This window comes from Tyto alba, unplaced genomic scaffold (genome assembly GCF_018691265.1).
Source record: "Tyto alba isolate M040663 unplaced genomic scaffold, T.alba_DEE_v4.0 Super-Scaffold_39, whole genome shotgun sequence".
Classification (NCBI taxonomy): Eukaryota; Metazoa; Chordata; class Aves; order Strigiformes; family Tytonidae; genus Tyto; species Tyto alba.
Window position 1 is genome coordinate 6,453,777 of NW_024881314.1, and position 20,107 is coordinate 6,473,883.

General features: G+C 36.1%; 1 protein-coding gene across 2 annotated transcripts in view; it reads left to right on the forward strand.

Moving 5' to 3' along the window:
* CA10 (carbonic anhydrase 10) overlaps positions 1-20,107 on the forward strand; it is a 208,650-nt gene that overhangs the window by 83,495 nt on the left and 105,048 nt on the right. For both annotated transcript variants that reach the window (XM_042802670.1, XM_042802669.1), the window contains exon 4: positions 3-145. In XM_042802670.1, coding sequence (XP_042658604.1) covers positions 3-145 — 143 coding nt within the window. The remainder of the gene's footprint in view (positions 1-2; positions 146-20,107) is intronic.

The following is a 20,107-nucleotide window of genomic DNA, read 5'->3' on the forward strand; positions in this document are numbered from 1 at the left end:
AGTTCCCTCCTTCTGGGGCTTGGTGAACTCAGCTTGGAATCTTTGCTCTGTCGGGAAAAGACAATCACCTGTCAATATTGAAACCAGCCATATGATTTTTGATCCCTTCCTAACTCCACTTCGCATAAACACAGGGGGAAGAAAGGTAGGTGTTCTTTCATGTTCTAGTGTAAAGACAAGTTAGTAGACTTATGAACATTTGCTATATTTTGTATTTTTAAAGCATTTACACTTTTGTCTCAGCTCTGAGGCAGAATAACAACAGTGTAGTGCTTTGCAAATAACACAGTTTCATTGCTGCTGGAAAGATAGCAACCATACATTTTTAGGTTTCTTCTAGCATGCATTTATATTTGCATATTAACTGTTATTTGAAACTCTGCTGTCTGGAAAAATAGCATCTCACTTAGAAACTCCACATTCATAATTATATTTGGTGTTCATACTGAGTGGAATTTTAAAGGTGCTATTCTAAAAGTGTTGTTTAAGATGGCCAGGACCTGCTTTTATTCATTTAAATTGGGATAGCATTACAGTGCCATCACATTAAAGGGTAGGAAAGGATGAATGAGTTTCTTTATGTTATGAAATAAAAAGAACTATGAGATACACATCTCAGCATGGGAAAGGCAGACCGATGTTCAAAAAGTGATCTACTTTCTGTGTTATCTAGAACATACTGGCACTCATTATAAGATTTTTTTTATTGGACATCTCTCATATGTTAGTTAGAAAACAGAATGGCAACGTTTATTTTAATAGATCATAAGTAAATCTCCAAGGACACTGGATCAGATGAAAATGACAAGTTAGTAGGGACTATCTTATTCATCTAAAATGAGCATGATAATTTCTTGTCGAGAAGTGACAGCACAGCTGACTAGTTTATTAACCAATATTTCTGACCAATAATAATTTTAAAATTATATATATAGAAACCTTATCTTGTTACCCAGATTTGGAAAGCATGTGCATTTGTGCTTGCTGACCCAGTGCTCAGAAGCACAACTGAAAATGTTATACAGCAGTGTGTACAGTGCAAAACATGCAGAAAGTTAACAAATCTAAACAATAAAAGCAGATTTGGATCCCAGGAATGTTTCGCTTTTAATAATCTCATGCTCATATCAATAGCATAGTTAGGGACATTTTACATTCATGGTTCTTAAAAGTATTTTTCTCATTGCCAAGGTTAGGTGCTAACTTATTCTTTCCATTTAAGTTTACTAAAATAATTATACTTACTAAAAATTAAGAGTACAGACAAATTTTAGAGTGCAGCACCAAAAAAAATTTCTGAAATCTACTTGATATCTAAATTACCATTCAAATCAAGGTAGTCATTTGAAAGCATTTCAAAAAACAAACTGATCCTAATAGTTATGCTTAATGATTTTTTTTTTTTTTTCACTAAAGAGTGCATTCACAGTATAGGAATTTAAGGACAATCCTAAAATAATTTAGCAATTCTATTTATACAACTGAAGGGTTGATACTTTTCAATTCTAACATTATTTTATAAATAAAGCATATTGAACCTGCTAGAACAATGCAGATGAAAAGGCATTATGATTTACAATATCAAAACAAGCAAAGACTTTAACAAAGGTTTATTCCAAAATGATTTATCTTCTCCCGTTATCTTGACAAATTAGATTTCAGCTGGAAGCAGCCTGAGATGTTAGGAATTTGCTCCGTACTTCCTATTGAGGTTCTGGTGGTACATGTGCACACACACCAGAATCGATGTAGGCTTCATCACAGAAACAAGAAAATGGTGATATTGTTACTGACTGACGGACAGTAATGATTCCAACTATGGCCCAATTTTCAGGATAGTAGGTATATTTTGCTTTTTAAACAGAAATGCACTGAGGTTTTTCATTTTGATACAAAAAAAATATTTTATTGACTGTTATTTATGTAAAGGCTGACATATTTCAGATTATTTATAAATCACAGTATGACATAATTTGAGAGACAAGAACAAAATTACATGGAATTTGTCAGTGAGTTGAAGCCAAGAGTTTCAGAATATGTAATGTCTTTAGCAACTCTAAGAATTCAACTATTTTTTTGTAGCAGTTCAGGGCAAAGTAAATGTCTGATTATTAATAAAATATAGGAGGCACCGATAACCTGGGAGATGCTATATCAGCAATGAGGTGTTCTTACTGCACTCACAAACAGCTATCCTGATGCTGTCAAACAGTGGTGGTCTTCCATCATGTTACAAAACCAGGATTTGTTCTAGTTGTAGTTAGTCTGTTTTAGAGAGGTTTCTAAAGTGGTTGAATCAAAATTCTCCTTTGAGGAAAAGACTTTGAGGAAATGCCTTAAAAAAAAATTCTTTGCTCATAGTTAAGGCTTCAGTGAGGATTTCATTTGGCAGGTAGTATATTTGTGTTCACTTTTTGGTAATGTTTTTTATATGTTAAAAATGGAGATGTATTTCATATGGACTGAAGCACTTCAGTTTTCAGGGCAATGAACCAATTGATATAGCAGCCAGGGATTTTCTTAGACAAGACATAACTGTGATTATGCTGTACATGAAAGGATTTTATGGAACTCATCCTAAGAAAAATGATGAATAAATAAAAAAGAGATTTGATATGGTTTCAAATCAAAGTTATAATAAACTAGCTTACATGCATCGCGAACAAGTGAGACAGATATTTGCACACAGAGTCAAAATTACACACCTCTTTTGAAAAGGGAGCTGGGAGGAGAGTCAAGCCTTAAGAGAGCACTAGAGGGATGGAAACAGTGCAGTTAGACTTGAAACAGTAACTTAAATTTTTTAACAAAATTTTTTGCTATTAAAGTAGAAATCAGTTTTATTTGAGTTTGCAACTCAAATATTCATTTGATTTTGCAAATAACATTTCTACATTGCGTGCTTCACTTCAGAAATTAATTTAAGAAGGAACGGAAGTGGTTCACCCACAGGAACAGAATCCAAGACCAGCCTAGAGAAATTCACGTAACACATACCTGGGTAGTATGACCACTGACTTAATACTTCCTCTTAACTCTTTCATTATTTACCACTCTTTTCTCTTGGGCCTTTATTTTTTGGGGGGTGGAAGCATTGCTTAATTTTTGTAAACCATTTACCTGTTTAGTTCTCAATTTCCACCTCAGCAGACCAAAACTGTTGCAAACCATTCCATTACAGAATTTATGAGTAAAGATTTCACTTTAAGTACATACCATTCTAGCTGATTCCATTACAGATTTTATTTTATTTCAGTATTAGTAAGAGAAGGCATTTTGGTAAAACAGACTGGGACTTTCCTACAATTTTTTTAGACTACTTGGGAATGAAATAGCAGATTTCTTGTTCCTAAAGAAAAGGAATAGTCTGAAAGGAGACTATGAAGGACAACATCACTGTCTTCCTACCCTGCAGCCTACAAAGGGAGAAAAGTACAGTCTGTGGCAATAATTACTAATGATCTGAGGCTAAGGAGAAAATTTCTCCCATTCCATTCAGGAACAAAAGGGATGGCAATGCAATTTGCCAAATATTTATACCTCTTTGATCCAGTTTTTCACAATGAAGTTCCAGTGAGCAATAATATATTGCTTTATGTGCCGTCCAATGATTGCAGTGTGGTATTGGGTCATGTGATTTACAATTTAAGCATCATCAGATATTATTCTGAATTATTATGCTGTGTTATTTTGCATGCTTGTGCTTCTCTGTTTCCTGAGAAAGTGGCTTTTCAGGTCCTGAAGGCTGAATATCATTGATACAGATAATTGGATTTCAAGATCCAGAATCTCAGCACAAGATATTTAATGAGTTCACATGCAGATAAATTCCCCAGAAGAAATGCTGCTTTTGAGGAAATTCCCCAAATTTCAGTTTTCTCTCAGACCCAGCTTTGTCTCTTGATTATTCATTTTAGTGAATTTAACAAGCAGCCCATTTCAGATAAACAGCACTTTTTAATAAACAATACAAACCACTATTAATATGCAAATCATACTGCTCCACTCTGTCACAAAGAAAAACACCATTTTACTTTCTCTGCTTTTTTTTCCTTGGGTTCACATAAGCACCAAGGCAATCAGCAACAGGACAACAGAATAACTTCACTGACAAGCCATCATAGTCTAGTGGCATTTAGTCAGCAAGCACTATGTGTTTAAGTCTCCAGAGCAGGAGTTCCCACGCTGTAATGGATGATGACAGTGGATGTACAAACCACCTCACACTTCCCACTGAGCTAGTCCTCTGCTGGGATTTCTTCCTTCATTCACCAGTGCTGGTGTCTCTCTCCTCCAAGAGCTGCCTCTGGTCCCCCAGAATTTGTCCCCTGACTTACATGTAGCCCATCGGCCTTTGATCACCCACTTCTATGTGAACTTAATTTCAAGAGCCCTATTTCCAAGATACTTTAAGACTGAGCTACAGTTCTTGGCTATACTTATTTTTTTCTCCTAAAAACGTCTTAAATAACAGCATTCGCTTTGACGCTAAGTGGATCCCTGCGAATTAATTAAACCTTGTCACGTAAGTGATGTCTTACTAATCATTTTAGGTCATGATCAAGGACTTAAATTGTGGTTTAAAGATGGTAAAGTTCTGTTTAAAATCACTTTATTTTTAAGACAAGGAAGGCCATTGTACCTGACGTTGACCTCTGGGGAAATAAACAAATCGATGTCTGCTGGCAAGGACTGTTATATACATTCTCTAACTCAGTGTGCATAAATGAAAGTTACTCAGTAAGATCCATAAGTCTGCCTTCTCATGTGGGACATTAATGAATGCAATCACGTGTTATTTAAATTAGTATCTTTATAAATAATTGGTTCATTCTATGCATCACACGATAATGGCGATATTTAGCAGTTTTAAACTAAAATAGGATAGGAGAAATGAGATTTATGAATTGAAATCAGTTAAATGGTTTCTCTGCCAGCTAGTTCTGATTCCATGCCGTTCAATCAATTCAGAGTATTACTAGCATTTTTCTCAAGAGTGCAATATATGACAACTGCCAAGCTTTGCTTTGGTGATTACTAAAAGGACAGATACTGGTGTGAACCATATTTCAGCACTGCAGGAATATAAAAAATGAATTGTTAGAAATGGTCCAGGAGGAATGGATAGCAATAAGACATCAATGTCATCTGTAAACTGATTTGTGATGAATTTTTAGAGGGCTTAATAATACGATGTTTTGATTTAGAGTGGCTTTAGAAAGTCAAAAGTCTGATGCAAACATCAAAAACTTTAATGAATAAAAAATGAAATATAGTGTTACTGCTTAAATAATTGTTTAACATTTCTAATACTTCTCCAGTATTGCTTGTTCTCAGATGTGTTAGTAAGTGAACATAAAAAGAAAACAGCAGGTTAAAGTAACTTGTTTATTCGTCCTTGTCATTGACTTTAGAACTGGAAAAAATACTAGGTATTATTTCAGAGGTACTTGCAAACTTTGCAGTTAGTAGACCATATATAGGGAAAAATATATATTCAGAGTCTAAATCTTTGTCTACACTGGAACTTCTGTTTCTTTATCACTTCAGTGATCCTTTCTTGAGATTGAATCAATTTGGACTATGCGGGGACTCAGATGTACATCTTGATGTGTTCTGAATTTCTGGTTGTCTGTGATAGTGGAGCACCACTGAAATCGTAAAGTAGTCCTGAATGGGCACAAAAATGCATTTCTACACCTTCTTCATAGCATCAAGGGAGTTTTGCTCCAGTATAACTACTCTGCTTGACATTTAATCTTGTCTAGCATCATAAAACAAGCATCTCTCGTCTGCCATGGGAAACTTCCTAGGAGACCTGAGATCTGGCAAGAAGTGTTTCAGCGAGTGTACTCTGCAAGCGATATTTTGTTTTAGAACTCAGGATATTCTCTCATTTTGGCAGCAGTACCTTTCAAATTATATGTTAAACTGTATCTCAGCTGCAGTTGTATAGTAATTAAAAGCAACCCATGGTATCCTTGCAAATGTGGGTGTACTAACCCTGGAAATATATTCAATGGGATGTTACTTGAAACATCAAGAGGATCTGCTCTTATGGACGTTGGGCAGTAGATCCATTAGAAGGTTAAGGAGTCTGTGATGTTATTGAAGATGGACTAACTGATACTAGACAAAGGTCTTGTCTGTTGCTTTCTTTTTTCCCTTCTCAATTCGTTATTTCAATAAGTTGTTTTCCTGTTTTCAGTTGCTAATGATGTAGCTTCAAAAAAAGACTGGAGCAGCTTCTGGCCTCCAACTACTAAATAGTTTGATATATTCAAAGGAATTTTCAAAAGTACCAGCTCTGATCTTAATGCCCTTTTTCTATCTTCTAATATACATCGTGCATTGTTTTGATAGTATCTTATTTGGATTTATTTCATCCTGCACTTAGGTCTATTTATAAACCTAGATACTTATTTCAAGCCTTACAGAAGGAGAAGTCACATATATCTTGTCTTTGTACTTGATTCTGTACTTGGGGCTATAACCACTGATATGAAAAGGCTGAAGATTTTTTTTCCTTCCACACTGATCCTGCTGTCATAGTAAAGGTGTGCAAGTCTCCTAACACCATATGCTTTAAATGGAACATAATTTTGTATTTCAGCATTGTTAAAACACATTTCTTCATCTTGGAAGGATGATTAATGCTTTGGGTTTTTTTGTTACAAACATAAAATAATAAATGTATGACATATTGAAACTTTGTAAAATATTATGATACTTTCTTGAAATTGGATATTTTTTGGCACAATATCAAAGAAATATTTCTTACTGAGAGTCTGCTGTAGTGGATGGGGCTGTTCCATGTCTTTTTGTACACAGACGTTAAATCATATTATTAAAGTCAAGATGTCTGGGGAAGATGCTAGCACATATAAGGTTATTGTTCAGCTGCTACCAGTTCATCTGAGGCAAAACACTCTCCATGCCAACCAGAACTAATGAGAATTCATATACCTCTTCTCCTGGTAGATCCTGGCCTCAACACTTTACAGTTTTGTACTCTAGTTCAATGGCAAAAGGCTGCAATTTGTAATGCAGTTTTTATGATTACTGGTTTCATATGTTGGAGACTTTTTCTTCTCAGAATGCAAATGTTAGGTACCTATTATGTTCAGTTATGAGTCCTTTAGGAAGGTGACACATTCAGAGCTTTAAATAGCTACATAGCTGCAGTAGTGAACATTACCTGTGTTTAAAAACAGCATTGCAAGTTTCTTAAACATTTAATAATTTACACAGCATCCAAGACACATTGTTTATTTTCCCATTGTAATCAATATAGGACCAGCTTGAAATTATTTTGAACTGTAAGTAAATAATTATTTAGATAATAAAGATAAATATAGATAAGTAAATAATTATTTATCAACAGTTCAAAATAATTCTTCTTTAGTTCTTTTTATTTTGGTACTAGCTTATTCTGCTATGCGAGTTCAGACATTTGAGCTTTGCTACTTCCTAGCTGTCAGGTGAGTGTATTGCATAATGAATAGTGCTTCCAACAGTTGACTGATTTTGGTTCTTCACCAGTTGAAGTTGAAGGCAAGACTGACTGTTAGTTGATCAGCCTTTATATCCTTCATCAAGCAAGCATGTATTTATATCCAGGCTATGTTTCTTGAAGATGATTTACAAATTGCTCTGGAATTCTATATCAGAGAGTGGATTAGGAAACCAGTTTCTATGTAGAGAGAGGAGACTTTATGTGTGTTAGGTGCCTGCTGCCCATCTAGGCAGGAGATACATTTTGGCTGAAGGTCTCTTTGTGGGAGTAAGGTACTACACCAGCTTTCCAAAGAGTTAGGCAGACAGCAGGCACAATGATTGCTGGTGGTCTGCTGGTGGCAGCTGTGAAGTGTGGGCTGCAAGAGACCCGGTTCCTGACAAACTGGAATCAGAAGAAGCCATTTAGGAACCTGGGGAAAAGGTTCTCTTTCTTTTTTTATGTAACTCTGACTTTCATCCAGAATGGTTAAAGCTATGGACTGGAGACTGGTTTATTGTCGGGTTGCAGCAACCCCAAATAAGTGAAAAGAATCAGGAAATAAATGAAGGTCCATGTTATGTTATCATCAGTTCATTTGTGTAAAAGTTAAGAAAGTTAAGATTAAGTAAACCTGCTTTGTGGCTGGAGCATTAAGCACAAAATAATTGCAAGTGCAATTAGTTGTAATAAGCGCAAGTGCTTGTGCAACTTTTATTTGATTTTGTGTCTCCAGCATGACAGGTAGCAGTTCTCTTAGCCACATGTCCCTATATTCTTTTACACTGAATGTAATCAAGAAATCACCATATATTTGGCAGGGATTTCTGCCTGTCTTGCAGCTGGAGTAAGTACTTTATAATAGACACACGTTGATTCTGCTGTAAGCTAGAAAAGACGGGGTTAAATGCAACTGCTGCCAGGGTGAAATACAAATTGCCAAGGCAGTCAAATGTGCCATTCAGAATTTTGAGTAGCAGTTTAGTGTTAGAGAGAAGTGCAAGTTCATTGTTTTTCCTCCTGGTACTGTTAATCTCTGATTGTTGAAGATTGAAGGAGGCACAGTTTGCTTATAGATAGGAGAATTAAACTATGTATTTTAGGATTAGATGCTATAAAGGAGCTTAAGGGAAAAAACGGAAGCAGTGGTCAATGAACTGTATCTAATAATCAAAAACAAATCTGTGGATCAGCAGCTCCTCATCAAACTGGGACCTGGATGGTAAAGCAGTGGGGCTATTTAATCTGCGTGTCACTCAACAGGATGAGAAAAAACATCAGTAGATGATTCTGGAGCAGAGGAGGAAATTGTACATAAATCAGGGGTAAGAAACTGTTCTTATTGTAAGGGACAGTGTTTATTACAGGGGGTTGCAGGCCCTACAGGAAGATTAGAAAGAGAGAATAATCCCTTCACGTGTACCCTTTTTTATTTGGGCATGTTGTTCCTGTACAGAAAGTGACAGAAAATCATAGCTCATAGTAATACTGCTTAGATATTTGATAGCCCCCTGTGTCACTTTGGTGTTTGAATCTATAACTATTGTTTGTTTTATGTAACTTTCAACTGAAGGCAATTATAACTGAACAGTTTTACCTCCAGCTTCTTTATCAAGTTATTGCTTGAGTCCTTAAACAAGAAACAGTCCCAAACTATCAAAGTAGGTCTGGCAATGGAAATTTTAGCTTTTAAACTGAAAAAAAAAAAAAAAAAAAAGTTAAACTTGACTACCAAAAATCATTAGGATGTTTGTTTTAACTGGCAAATGTGAAGAAGGTGATTAAAACAAAGAAACATTTCCTTTTGTAAACTTGCATAGAGGAATAGAAAAAAAATGTAGAATCTTGATACATCAGTAGAAAATGCCAAATACATAACAGTCCCATTTTCATGAGTCTTCTCTAGGATGCAGTTCATCTTTCCTGTCTCACAGGAACATTTGTCTTATAGGAAAAATAAGTGTGTTTCTATGTATGCCCTTACATGTATGTGTATGAGATTCTTAGCTTAGCTCCTATTTCTAAAGCTGTATCCGACGATTCATCATTTCAGCAGCCAAATAAAGGCGAATGTACATACAATTTTTCTTCTTCAGTCTATTTTCCAGAATTTTTGAGAATCGAAAACTCCCTGTAAGACATTTGATTAGAGCATCAGTCTGAAGAAACAGCATCATTTGTAAGGAAAGTCAATAAATTCTTTATTTTTTGAATTTAAGTTTTGTGTCTGTTGCATCAGGTCCAGCTCCAAATAGTGCTGTGAATAGGTAAAGGGATGGCTTCAGTGAAGTTATCTTGAACTTAGACCTGTGTAATTTGTATCACAGCTTAAAACCATCTGAAGGAAGTTCATATGGGTGCTGATATACCCCGAGGGGATTGTTTCACAAGTCAGACCATCTAAAGTGACTATTAAAACATAATTCTGTCTTTTCAAGAATGATGACTCTTTATTTCAGTGTTATGAATTCACAAGGTCTGACTATCTCAAAACCGCTTTTGGGATCAAGGTGAAAACATACATCATATAAATATAAGTAGTGCTAATCTCTAACCTGTGACATACTGCTTAGGAAAAAAAAAAAGTGCTACACAGTGCACTTATTTATTTTAACAACTCAGTACCACCCATCTCAGGGAAGCTATTCAGCAGAAGAGGATGTTGTATAGAATACACTAACTTACATGGCATGTAGGAAACATAGATACATTTAAGGTATATGTTGGGGATGAGGATGAAGGGGAAGGAGAAGAGCAGGCAAGGGTTAATAAGAACAAATTGTGTTTCTTGACTTTCTTTGGATGTGTAGTAAAAGGGAATGGGTATACCCTTTACTCCCATATCCTTTCTTCTGTGCCCCAGCAGCAGCTGGAGGCAGCATATCAACATCATAATTTGCTACTGATAGCATTAAATCCCTATACTCACATTCTGCAGTCCTCCATTCCCTGCCACACAAACAGTGCAAAGAAATATATCACAGATATGACTTTAAATCACAGCATCCTCCAGGGCTACGCCAAGGGCAGAATAGCTGTGCTGAGGTGTCACTTAAAAGCTCCTTTGAAGATACTTTGACTTAACTGAGTATTTAGCCATAACTATTTCATCTAGTCCTATTTCATCTAGGACTATTTAAGACCTCTACCCAAAATAGTGTTCAAAGGTACCGTGCAAAGAAGCCCTTGGAAAAAAAAAAAAGGATTAAAATGTGAGTAATTTTTAATCACACAAATGTACTTTCAATATCATCACAACCCTTCAAAATAATTGTATTTCAGCATTTAGTTTTGTAAAGCGTATTATTTATATGATGGACATTAATAGCTACTTTTCAGTGACTTAAGCTTTTGATACAAATATACATTCACGATCTTTTCTTTCAGTGTGTTACTAAAAATGACAGGCTGCCACAGTGTCGACAGCGTGAAGATGGATTGGGATGTGACTCTCTGTTTGACACATATGGGGCTATTTACTAGGTATTGCTCAATTAGAAGCACAGAAACACCATTAAACAGGTCTTCCCAGGGACAGATTTGAACACTGGAGAGAGAAACTCTGAACTCAGAACCTCACTACCAAGGTGGATTTGCCATGGACAGAAGGCAGCAATATTGCAGAGATTCTCAGATTCATCAGCCACCCAACAGTAAATCTCAACTTTAGGCCTAAAACTTTGGCCTTTTATCTTGTCTACTTGAAATCTTCTCAATGCAAGTAAGCCGCTGTCTACCCATGACCAGGCTTGTTACAGCATTTACACCACACTCCTTTCATATATATTTATTTACAGAAGAATATTATTTGGAAGCACAGGGATGTATGCCAGCATCTAGGATCAAATTTCAGATGGAATGGTCCTCTATTATTCTGGAACGTTTTGTGCCATCTACTTACTCATTTGTCATCACCCAAATGTCCTCAGTCCTTGATGTAGCTACATATTGGTTGTAAATGATTTCTGTATCTTGTTCGACCTTTTGGGAGGCCCCTTTGTGACAAATCTTCTGTTAACACAAAATGTTCCATAAACAGAAGAAATAATGCAGCCTAGTTTCTTACAGAATCTCATTTTAGCCTCTTTATAGCCTCTGTCCCCCATTATCACTTCTCTACTACTCCACAGATCCCCTCCATTAGACGGAGATGGCAGAAAATGCTGTGGCTATTTCCAAGTTCTTTGTGTCAGCTAGCCTGCAAATGTACCCACTGATTGCCCAGTTGACTGCTGCTAACAGCAGTCTATAATACCTGGGTTGGTTTTACCTTCCTGTTCCTCAGTACAAAATTGGTTTGGTCCTTTCTTCTACCCAATTTTCACAAAACACTGAGATACCTTCTTCTTTGTCAAAGTTGGATGAGACTGGTCAGCAGATACTGGAGTTAGTGCAGGGAAAATAGGAAACAGGCCAACAGCCAGTTTGTTGCTATTATAATGAATTATTTGCAGTATCTTTTGTCATAAGCATTTTATTGCAAGCAGTCTGCATTTGTGAAGGCAGGACCTATCAAAGCTAAGGACTTGTGTAACAAACAGGGAATTTCACACGTAGATACATAATAAAGAAAGAAATTGCATATCCTGTAGATTGCCACTATTAACATCTCTGTTTTGCATGTCAGTGTTTGGCTGCTATTTTCTCCAGCAGAAATGTGTAATTTTCAATAACTTTCAGGGAGTACGGCACTGAGAACTCAACATCATAAGCAAAATAAAGTTAATAAGAATGTAACATTGCTTGGATAAAAATCTCAACAATGTACCCAAGGAGCATCTCATTCCAGGAGTTTTCATTCTTTTAAAAAAAACTCATTTAGAAGATACATCAGTATTTGAACATAAATGGTATGCTGTTTTCTTATTATTGTGATAAATTCAAGTTAGGGAGCTAAGCATCGCAGAACCTTCCAAGAACCATTGCAAACTTCAGTGCAAGGACAGGTGTAAGGACTGCTATCTGCTATACCAATACTGAGCAAGGTCACAGCTAAAATCCTCTTACAGCTGTGTGTTAAGTCTCACAGGCCAAAGGTGCACACCAAGAGAATCTGCTCAAAAATACCAAAGCTAGCTCAGAGAAGAACAAGCAGAGGTATCAGTTTAAATTATGAAAACAGGGTATCTGAGTTGACACTGCACAGATGGTCTGGAGCTCATACAGTCATGGTGGGCATCTCTGCATTCATCTCCGTGGTTTGGGGGAAACTTCTGCCTAAACATCTCAGGATATTTGAATGGACTGGTATTTTTCCAAATGTCATGTTCTTTAAATGCTGTTTGAAGTTGAAAGTTTACTCAGTTCCCCTTAGAATATCACTGCAAATATCACCAAGATGTTTATATGTGTCCAGCTGCTATATCACCTCCTATTCCTACTCTCCCAAAACAGTGCAGGGGAAGAGGAGAAATTATTTAGCAGGAAGAAGTCTTAGACCAGTTTTGTGATGAATGCTCACCTCTGCAAGTGAAGGCATAATATCCTGATGAAAGGATGAATCCTTCATTCTCTATGACTATCATGTTGTATGTATTGCTGCCTGGAAACCTAACAATTACCCTACATCCCCTACAAACGAAGCAAAAAACATAAAATCAGAAGCACAGTTGTGAATATATTTTTTACCACAGACTCCAAAATATGTTTGTTCACTGAAGGCTGTGCTGATGAAAACCTCTACAAGGATAAGATAAGAACCCAGAAATTATCACAAGTCATGGAGTATTTCACTTGCATCCCCATCATTCTTTGGGTAAAAACCTGTTTCATTTCCAGATCTCTGATAATTCTGGTAATAATGAGGTAATTCTCAACCCAGCTTCTTTCCTCAACTAGGTCTGAGCTCTCTGATTATCTCATAGAAAGGATTAAGTGTTATTTTGGCCAATGGATTTTGCTCATATCCTCTCTTCCACGTTGACTTGTCTTTTCCTGAAAGCCCTTTAGCTGTACAACCACATATCCATTTCAACATCTAAAGTCCTTTGTCTAGTAACATTTGTCCTTTCTTAGTGCACTATTGTGCTCTGCATAACTAATCATGTCAGTAAAGGGATATGCAGTGAACTATATACTAAAGAGATTCCTAAAAAGAGGAACTACTGGAAGGAGCAAAATGCATGCCAGCACTTTAACTTTTCTTCCTGGCTCTGCCAGATACCATCTGTTATCTTTAGAAGGTTTGGGACTACCATCTTTCTGTGAGCAGCAGAGAGGTGATTACTGGAGAGAGCGAGCTGTTGTTGAGCTGTAAGCTGGCGCTGCATGGTGTGGAAGTGTGCAGCAGCCTTTAGCTGAACACTCCATGCATAAATTAGGAACAATATTACAGCATCTGGTCTATGTAATAGGAGAATAAAACAGCTGTGCTAGATGAAATATTGAGTATGTCAAATTATTACAACAAACTTTATAAATATTACTGTTAGTCTGACTGCAATAATTTTTTAATAGCATGAGAACACAGAAAGAGAGAGTTCTGCACATCAAATATTATGAAAAAAGAATGATACTACTGTAGAGAGACCAAGGACCAGCACCCAATTAGAGCGACTAGAAACTGGCTGCAAGCAAGAAGGAAACTGGAGCAGCAATTCCAGAATGAGAAGGATAGTTCTCATCTCACGATCTGCCATGGTAGCAACAGTCCACAAAGCATTAAAGAGAGATTTTTTGCCATTTTTTTGCAAAAGGAAAGCTGCATTTCGTTAGTTTTTTATGGTATTTTGAGCCCAATCAATAAGCTTTACTACCTGCATCCTCTATTGTCTCATTAAAGCTAACTGGGCTATCAGCTTTCTATCTTGATGCACTATAGATGGGCAATCACACCTTATTTAATGACTAAAATGGACACCTTTGGTGATACTGGATTCTCAATGAGATATGTAATTGTTCCCAGCTATGCAGCTTTTATTGAATTATTATTGAAAACATAATTTCATGCTTGGTTAAGTGGTAAATTTAATTCATTTGCTAGCAAGATACAGTAACAAATATGACATTGCCAGTACTACTTCTAAGAAGGGAAAGGAAGTTCTGTATAGCTAGTCGACAATTATAAATTAGCTAAGCACTTGTTGGTTAGCTTTTCATCATTTACTGCTGATGGAATTAAAAGTGCAGGAAAAAACTTTTCCATTTATAGTCAGTCAGTTGTGACTGAAGGTTGTCGCTTAGTTGTAATATACTAGTTGAGTCTTGTGGGTACATTACAATCCCAGTTAGTTTTGGTAAAATGAAATTACCACTGGTCCTGCTTTTTGGTGGCTTCCAGACACAGGTGAGTCATTGACTGGGCAAAGGACTTGTGGCTGCTCATTTGATTTCATTAACCACGACTGAAAATGTATTATCTTCCCTCATGTAGTTGTGTGTGCATCTATGCAATACTTTCACAAACTCATTCAAAATGCACGGGAAAAAGGTAGGAACTACCCTTTATTAAACTGAAGTCAGTGAGACATATCTGAACATGGACTGTGCGCAAGGCAGACCCTCTTTCTCCTTTTCAACAAAAAAGTCAATGAGAAATACTTAGCTGGATGAAGCCATTGATTGCTTTATGTAAAAGTGACAGTAGTGCTGCTTGGAGGAAGAGGTTGGACTAGAAACCTCCAGAAAGCTCTGTCAACCAACATTGTTTTGAGTCTCTCTGTTGAACAGATTCTGGTCGTTTTAATCCTAACTTCTCTCTAGAAACATTAACTAGTATTCCTTTGCTTTAACACAGGCATCTAAGAATAGCCCAAGGTAACGCTAGCTTGTTTTGGTAAAGAAAACTAAGCTTTTAGATGCCTGCAGTTTAATTAAATTAATTTCCCCCCTTATTTCTTGAATATAAAGCAGTTCAGACTGTCTTTGACACCTCAGAGTAAATGCACTGCAAATTAAAGGTAGCTAGACAAATTTTCAGTGAATGTGATGAGATGAAAGGGTAAAACACTCACTGGAAATATATTTTTTTCATAATAAATTGGAATTTATGGAAACCCTTACTGACTTTGCAATTATACCAGTTATTTAGCATCTGCAACTCTACTTGCTTCAAATGTCATCATTTTTAGCTTACTAATTCAACTGTTTATCTTATAAGCACGGTAAAATTGCATGGAATATACTTAAAATATTTTTTTCTTTAAAACCCAAGATTTTAGAATTATTTTTGCAAATTTGCACAACACAAATATATATTACAAGGTTTATGGCTTTGATTCTTACTGGCTGAGCTAGACACTGATATTTATGATGCATCCCTAAAAGTCAGTAACACATTAAAATGATTAGGTCTTCTATGCCATGATTATCCAAATTATGTATTCCCAAGGAGCCCTACCTATCTACAAAACGTTTCATCGTTTTTCTACAAAGAATCTGTGGTGATGTTTTTACTTGAAATGGCAAGATTTAGTCCTTTTGCTTTCTCTCTGCCTGAATTCCTGAAGCACCACAGCCTCTACAGAAGCCAGTAGGATTCTTATTCTGGCTTGTTGGTGTTTGGAAGCAAGTTTTAATTCAGAACTTTTGAAGTCTGTTTTGTATGGATTTGAGTTTCTTTACAACCTTTTGAAGTTGAGGATCCAACACAGCTCATTGGCATAAATTTTAATCTCTTTCCATTAACCAAATTTTGCTTAATTTTCCTTAACATAGAATCTCGTTGCATTCACTGGAGTTGCTTTTGGAAAGCAAAGAAGACTATTTGGAAGGGGATACCAAGGAATATTTGTTTCTAACTGATGAATTGGTGGATATGTTAAGTAGTATAAATACTGCTAGGGAGTAAAAAAACCTGATTTTTGCCAAACACATTTGAAACAGAAATGCATAATGCATAAAGAAGAGCATAACATAGTGAAACCATAGCTTTTAGCTACTGAAGCTGTATTTTTACAGTAGAACTCATTGAGTGTGGACTTGAGAAATAACCAGAAGTTTAAAAAAGTATTAGTGAGTTGAATACAGAAATTTAATTAATTAGGGTAAAAAAAAAATACTGTTAAATACACAAAGTATAACAAAAGTCTGATTAAAAAGTAAGATAGAAGTTAGAATTTTCCTGGCACAGAAAAGTCACTTAAGAGCCAAAGTTCTAAATAAAATGGAGAAAAAAAAATTAAAAAACATAGAGGGGAGTTATAAGTTTATGATTTCTGCTGACTAAGAATTGGCAAATGTCTTGTCAATAGCTGTAAAATGCCTTCTGTGTGGAAATATTTCAGGACACTAAAGACAAGGAAAGCCCAGTGCTTTTGCCTCCAATATAAAATTTATGTCAGCTGCCAGCTATATCTTTCCATTTTTTAATACACTGGGTTTTTTCCATCTTCTCTGTTAGAAATGGCCACACAGAAGTCAGGAATTCTAGTAAGACTAAACTTTTTTGTGAAACAGAGAGGTATGTCACTGCCATTGCTTTGTTTGATGTTATGCTCACCACCATTTTGTGTCTTTGTTATCATACTCAGTAGCAACACAGCTGATGCATGCCTTGATACTATTATGTGCTTAACAACAGTAAAAATACCTGCAAAAACCTTCAAAGGTATCTGAATTGAATTCAACCATCTTTCTATCTTTGCCTGTAGCAGGAAGAAAAACTACTCTTTTATATTAAAAAGCCTTTGATTAATTGTTCGTGGTCATGATATCCTTTTAGAAAAGGTTCTTTACAAGTGTATGTAGTCCTTCTCTATTGATAAAGGAAATACTCTATGTAATATCACATTTTCTCATTTAAATACTTTCTCACTGTTCTGCTTTATTATGTTTGCAGCTGTTTTAAAGCACCTTAGCCAAAGCCCTCAGAAGTAAAGTACACACAAGTGCCCTTTATTAGCCTTTCTAGCTTTGTCTATAATGATCCCTCATAATTTTCTTTGAATGCATACATCTTTCTTTGATAGTTGCATATAAGATTGCCAGTGTGGCTCTCAACAAACAAGGGTACATTTTAGAGGATAATCAGAGTGCCTGTGAAATCATTGCACTGCATTACTATAGCTTATCTTTCTACTTTCATGGTCTGTAGTCCTCATATGGATTTATTTCATCTGTGCTTGCACACAGCTTTGATAGTGCCTTGTACCCTTGCATCATTTGGCCTGCTTAGACTCACCATAAAGCCTTATACTTAAAGGATAATGTTCATGATGGGAGAAGTATACAAGGCAATAAACAGCTTTCACAGGTGATTAAACACACTGAAGCAAAGCTGAGGCATTTGAAAACCCCAAAAGCTGTTTATTGTAAGCACGGAAACACGTCACAAAGAGAAGCTGTGCTCAACAAGCCACAACATTAAATGAAAGCTTTTCTTTGCCTTGTCTTGCAAGGACTGGGAAGTTTTGTAGTGCTGCCTTCATTTCACCGAATAGATCTTTCCTTCTCATTTTTAATAGCGTGGGTGGTTTCATTGTGTCACATACAGTATAACCGGAGATAGTTCCTGTGTAATTGCTTGGGATAAAAGCAGCAAAATGTCTTTCTTCAAATCGCTATGGAAGTTCTTGACGATAGTCCTTCCCTCCTCTCTCCGCCCCACAAGAGGCCCCCTTTATTCCCAACTCCTTTTTTTGCTCTTGCTACTACTCCCTTTGTCTATGTTCCATGATTTGGGTTTTTTGGTTGTTTTTACTTTCTTTTCAATGGTATCTTCACCTCTACTTTCCCCAGCACTTCAAACTTTTCCAAACAAGAATGCTTGAGGCTGAAACATTTAGCCACTTTAAGAAGGAGGTTAGAAGCAGGAGTATTATGAGTCACTACATTTTTAATGCTGGGGAATCTGTGTTACACAAATAGTACTGCTTTTGTAACAATGAGTTATCTAAAACTGAACAGCCTTTTTTAGCAATTATAATTTACTAAACTATGTGATCATCAAGAGTATTTTCATTAAAACGTAATTAATCTCTTCTGTGTTTATTCCAACAAGGGGCAATTTGAAAAAGTCTTGCAGATTTTTGTAGGGCTTCCTATCAAATAAAGTGAATAAAACTATACTTGTAATTTTTCAGCCTCAATTTATTGGCACATATAATTGTAGTTAGATAACACCATGGCTATTTGTACAAGTTAGACACTTAAGTGATACTACAGTTTACTGCTAGCACAAACTGTATGACAGAAAAACAAGTCATAGGTCAATAACCCTCACAGAAGACTGTAATTTTCTATGAATATGAGTGGAAGGAAACTTACAGTCTAAGGAAAGAATATTTAATAATTTGCAGTGGTTCACAAAGACAACGTTTTTGCTGTTTATTGCTGAGAATTACAGCAGAGTCTTTCTCATTTGTAAATTAGACCTTGAGGCAGAATCTTCTGTGAAAGGAAGATATGAAAGGAATAATAGAAGTTTGGTAACTAGCTTAGATTGAAGCCATATGCTGTAAAACAGAATTCATCAGATAAAGCAAGAGTCAGGAAAAAATCTGGTTAGCAATTCCAAGTAGTAGTTGACTGAGGCTTTTTTTCTTTCGGCTTGTCCTTTAATCATTTCTATAAGAGCAATATGCTTTAGGAAAACTGATATTTACTGATTGATGCATACAAAAACATTCCAATAGAGTTGTTATAAAAACCCTGTGTACATTACATTCTTGTCTCCGATAAATATAAATCCAGTATAATTCTGGATTTGCACCAATATTACTAAAATCTATCCTTGAATATCTTTATCCATTGCGCCCTGTTACGTTTATCTACGCCAAATCCTGAATCACTGAAGTTATGGCCAAACAGGGAGAGGTGGCATTCTTGATCCTCACTCAGAGCCAGCAAGAGCATCCACATCATGGGCAGCCCCTTGGGGAATTTGTAAGTGCATGCAGATGACTACATTGTTTTGTGATGACTCCTTGAGAAAGCAAACTCCGAGCAGACACTGGTATCATAAGGAAAGACACACACAGGAAAAATGTGTTTCATCTACAGTCACTGGAATACATTCAAAGGTAACTGCTCATCCACAGATTGTGCTCTACCATTTTGGGAAAACAAGCCCATGTTGTGTCTGTGCAGGGCAGAAAAGATGAAGTGCAGAGAGAGATGTCAGTCCCTGAATGTGAAAAAAAATAACTGACGGTATTTGTGTGGATTTTCTGGGAAGACAGGTGTCATTTGAAGCTGTGCTGAGAATTTCAACTGTCACATTTGGAACAGGAATTAAGGCTAATGATAGTAAACATATTGACTTTCTTTTAGAAATCTCATTTCCCTCTAAAAGGAACATGAGTTGTTTGTTCCCATTTCATGTTAGGAAAGAAGCTCTCTCAGACTGCTTTGGATTGTTTCTCACAAAGGTTAATCCTCAAATTCTGTTCTCCATTTACTGTTGTCTTGGCAATCTCTATAATGAATATGAAGTAAACATACTCGAGTAGCTTTTTATATTTATTGTATACGTTAGAATATACTCAGCATAATACAGAGAACTGGTTTGAAGTAAATAGAATAGGATGCTTACATATTCTAAGTTTTAAATTGTTTTGAGTTAGTCAAGACTGGTTTTGTAAATGGATTTTCTCTTTTTTGCCAAAGATGTAACATTTTTCATGCATGAATTTGACTAGTGGATTATATGTAACTAAACAAATGCTTTCCTGA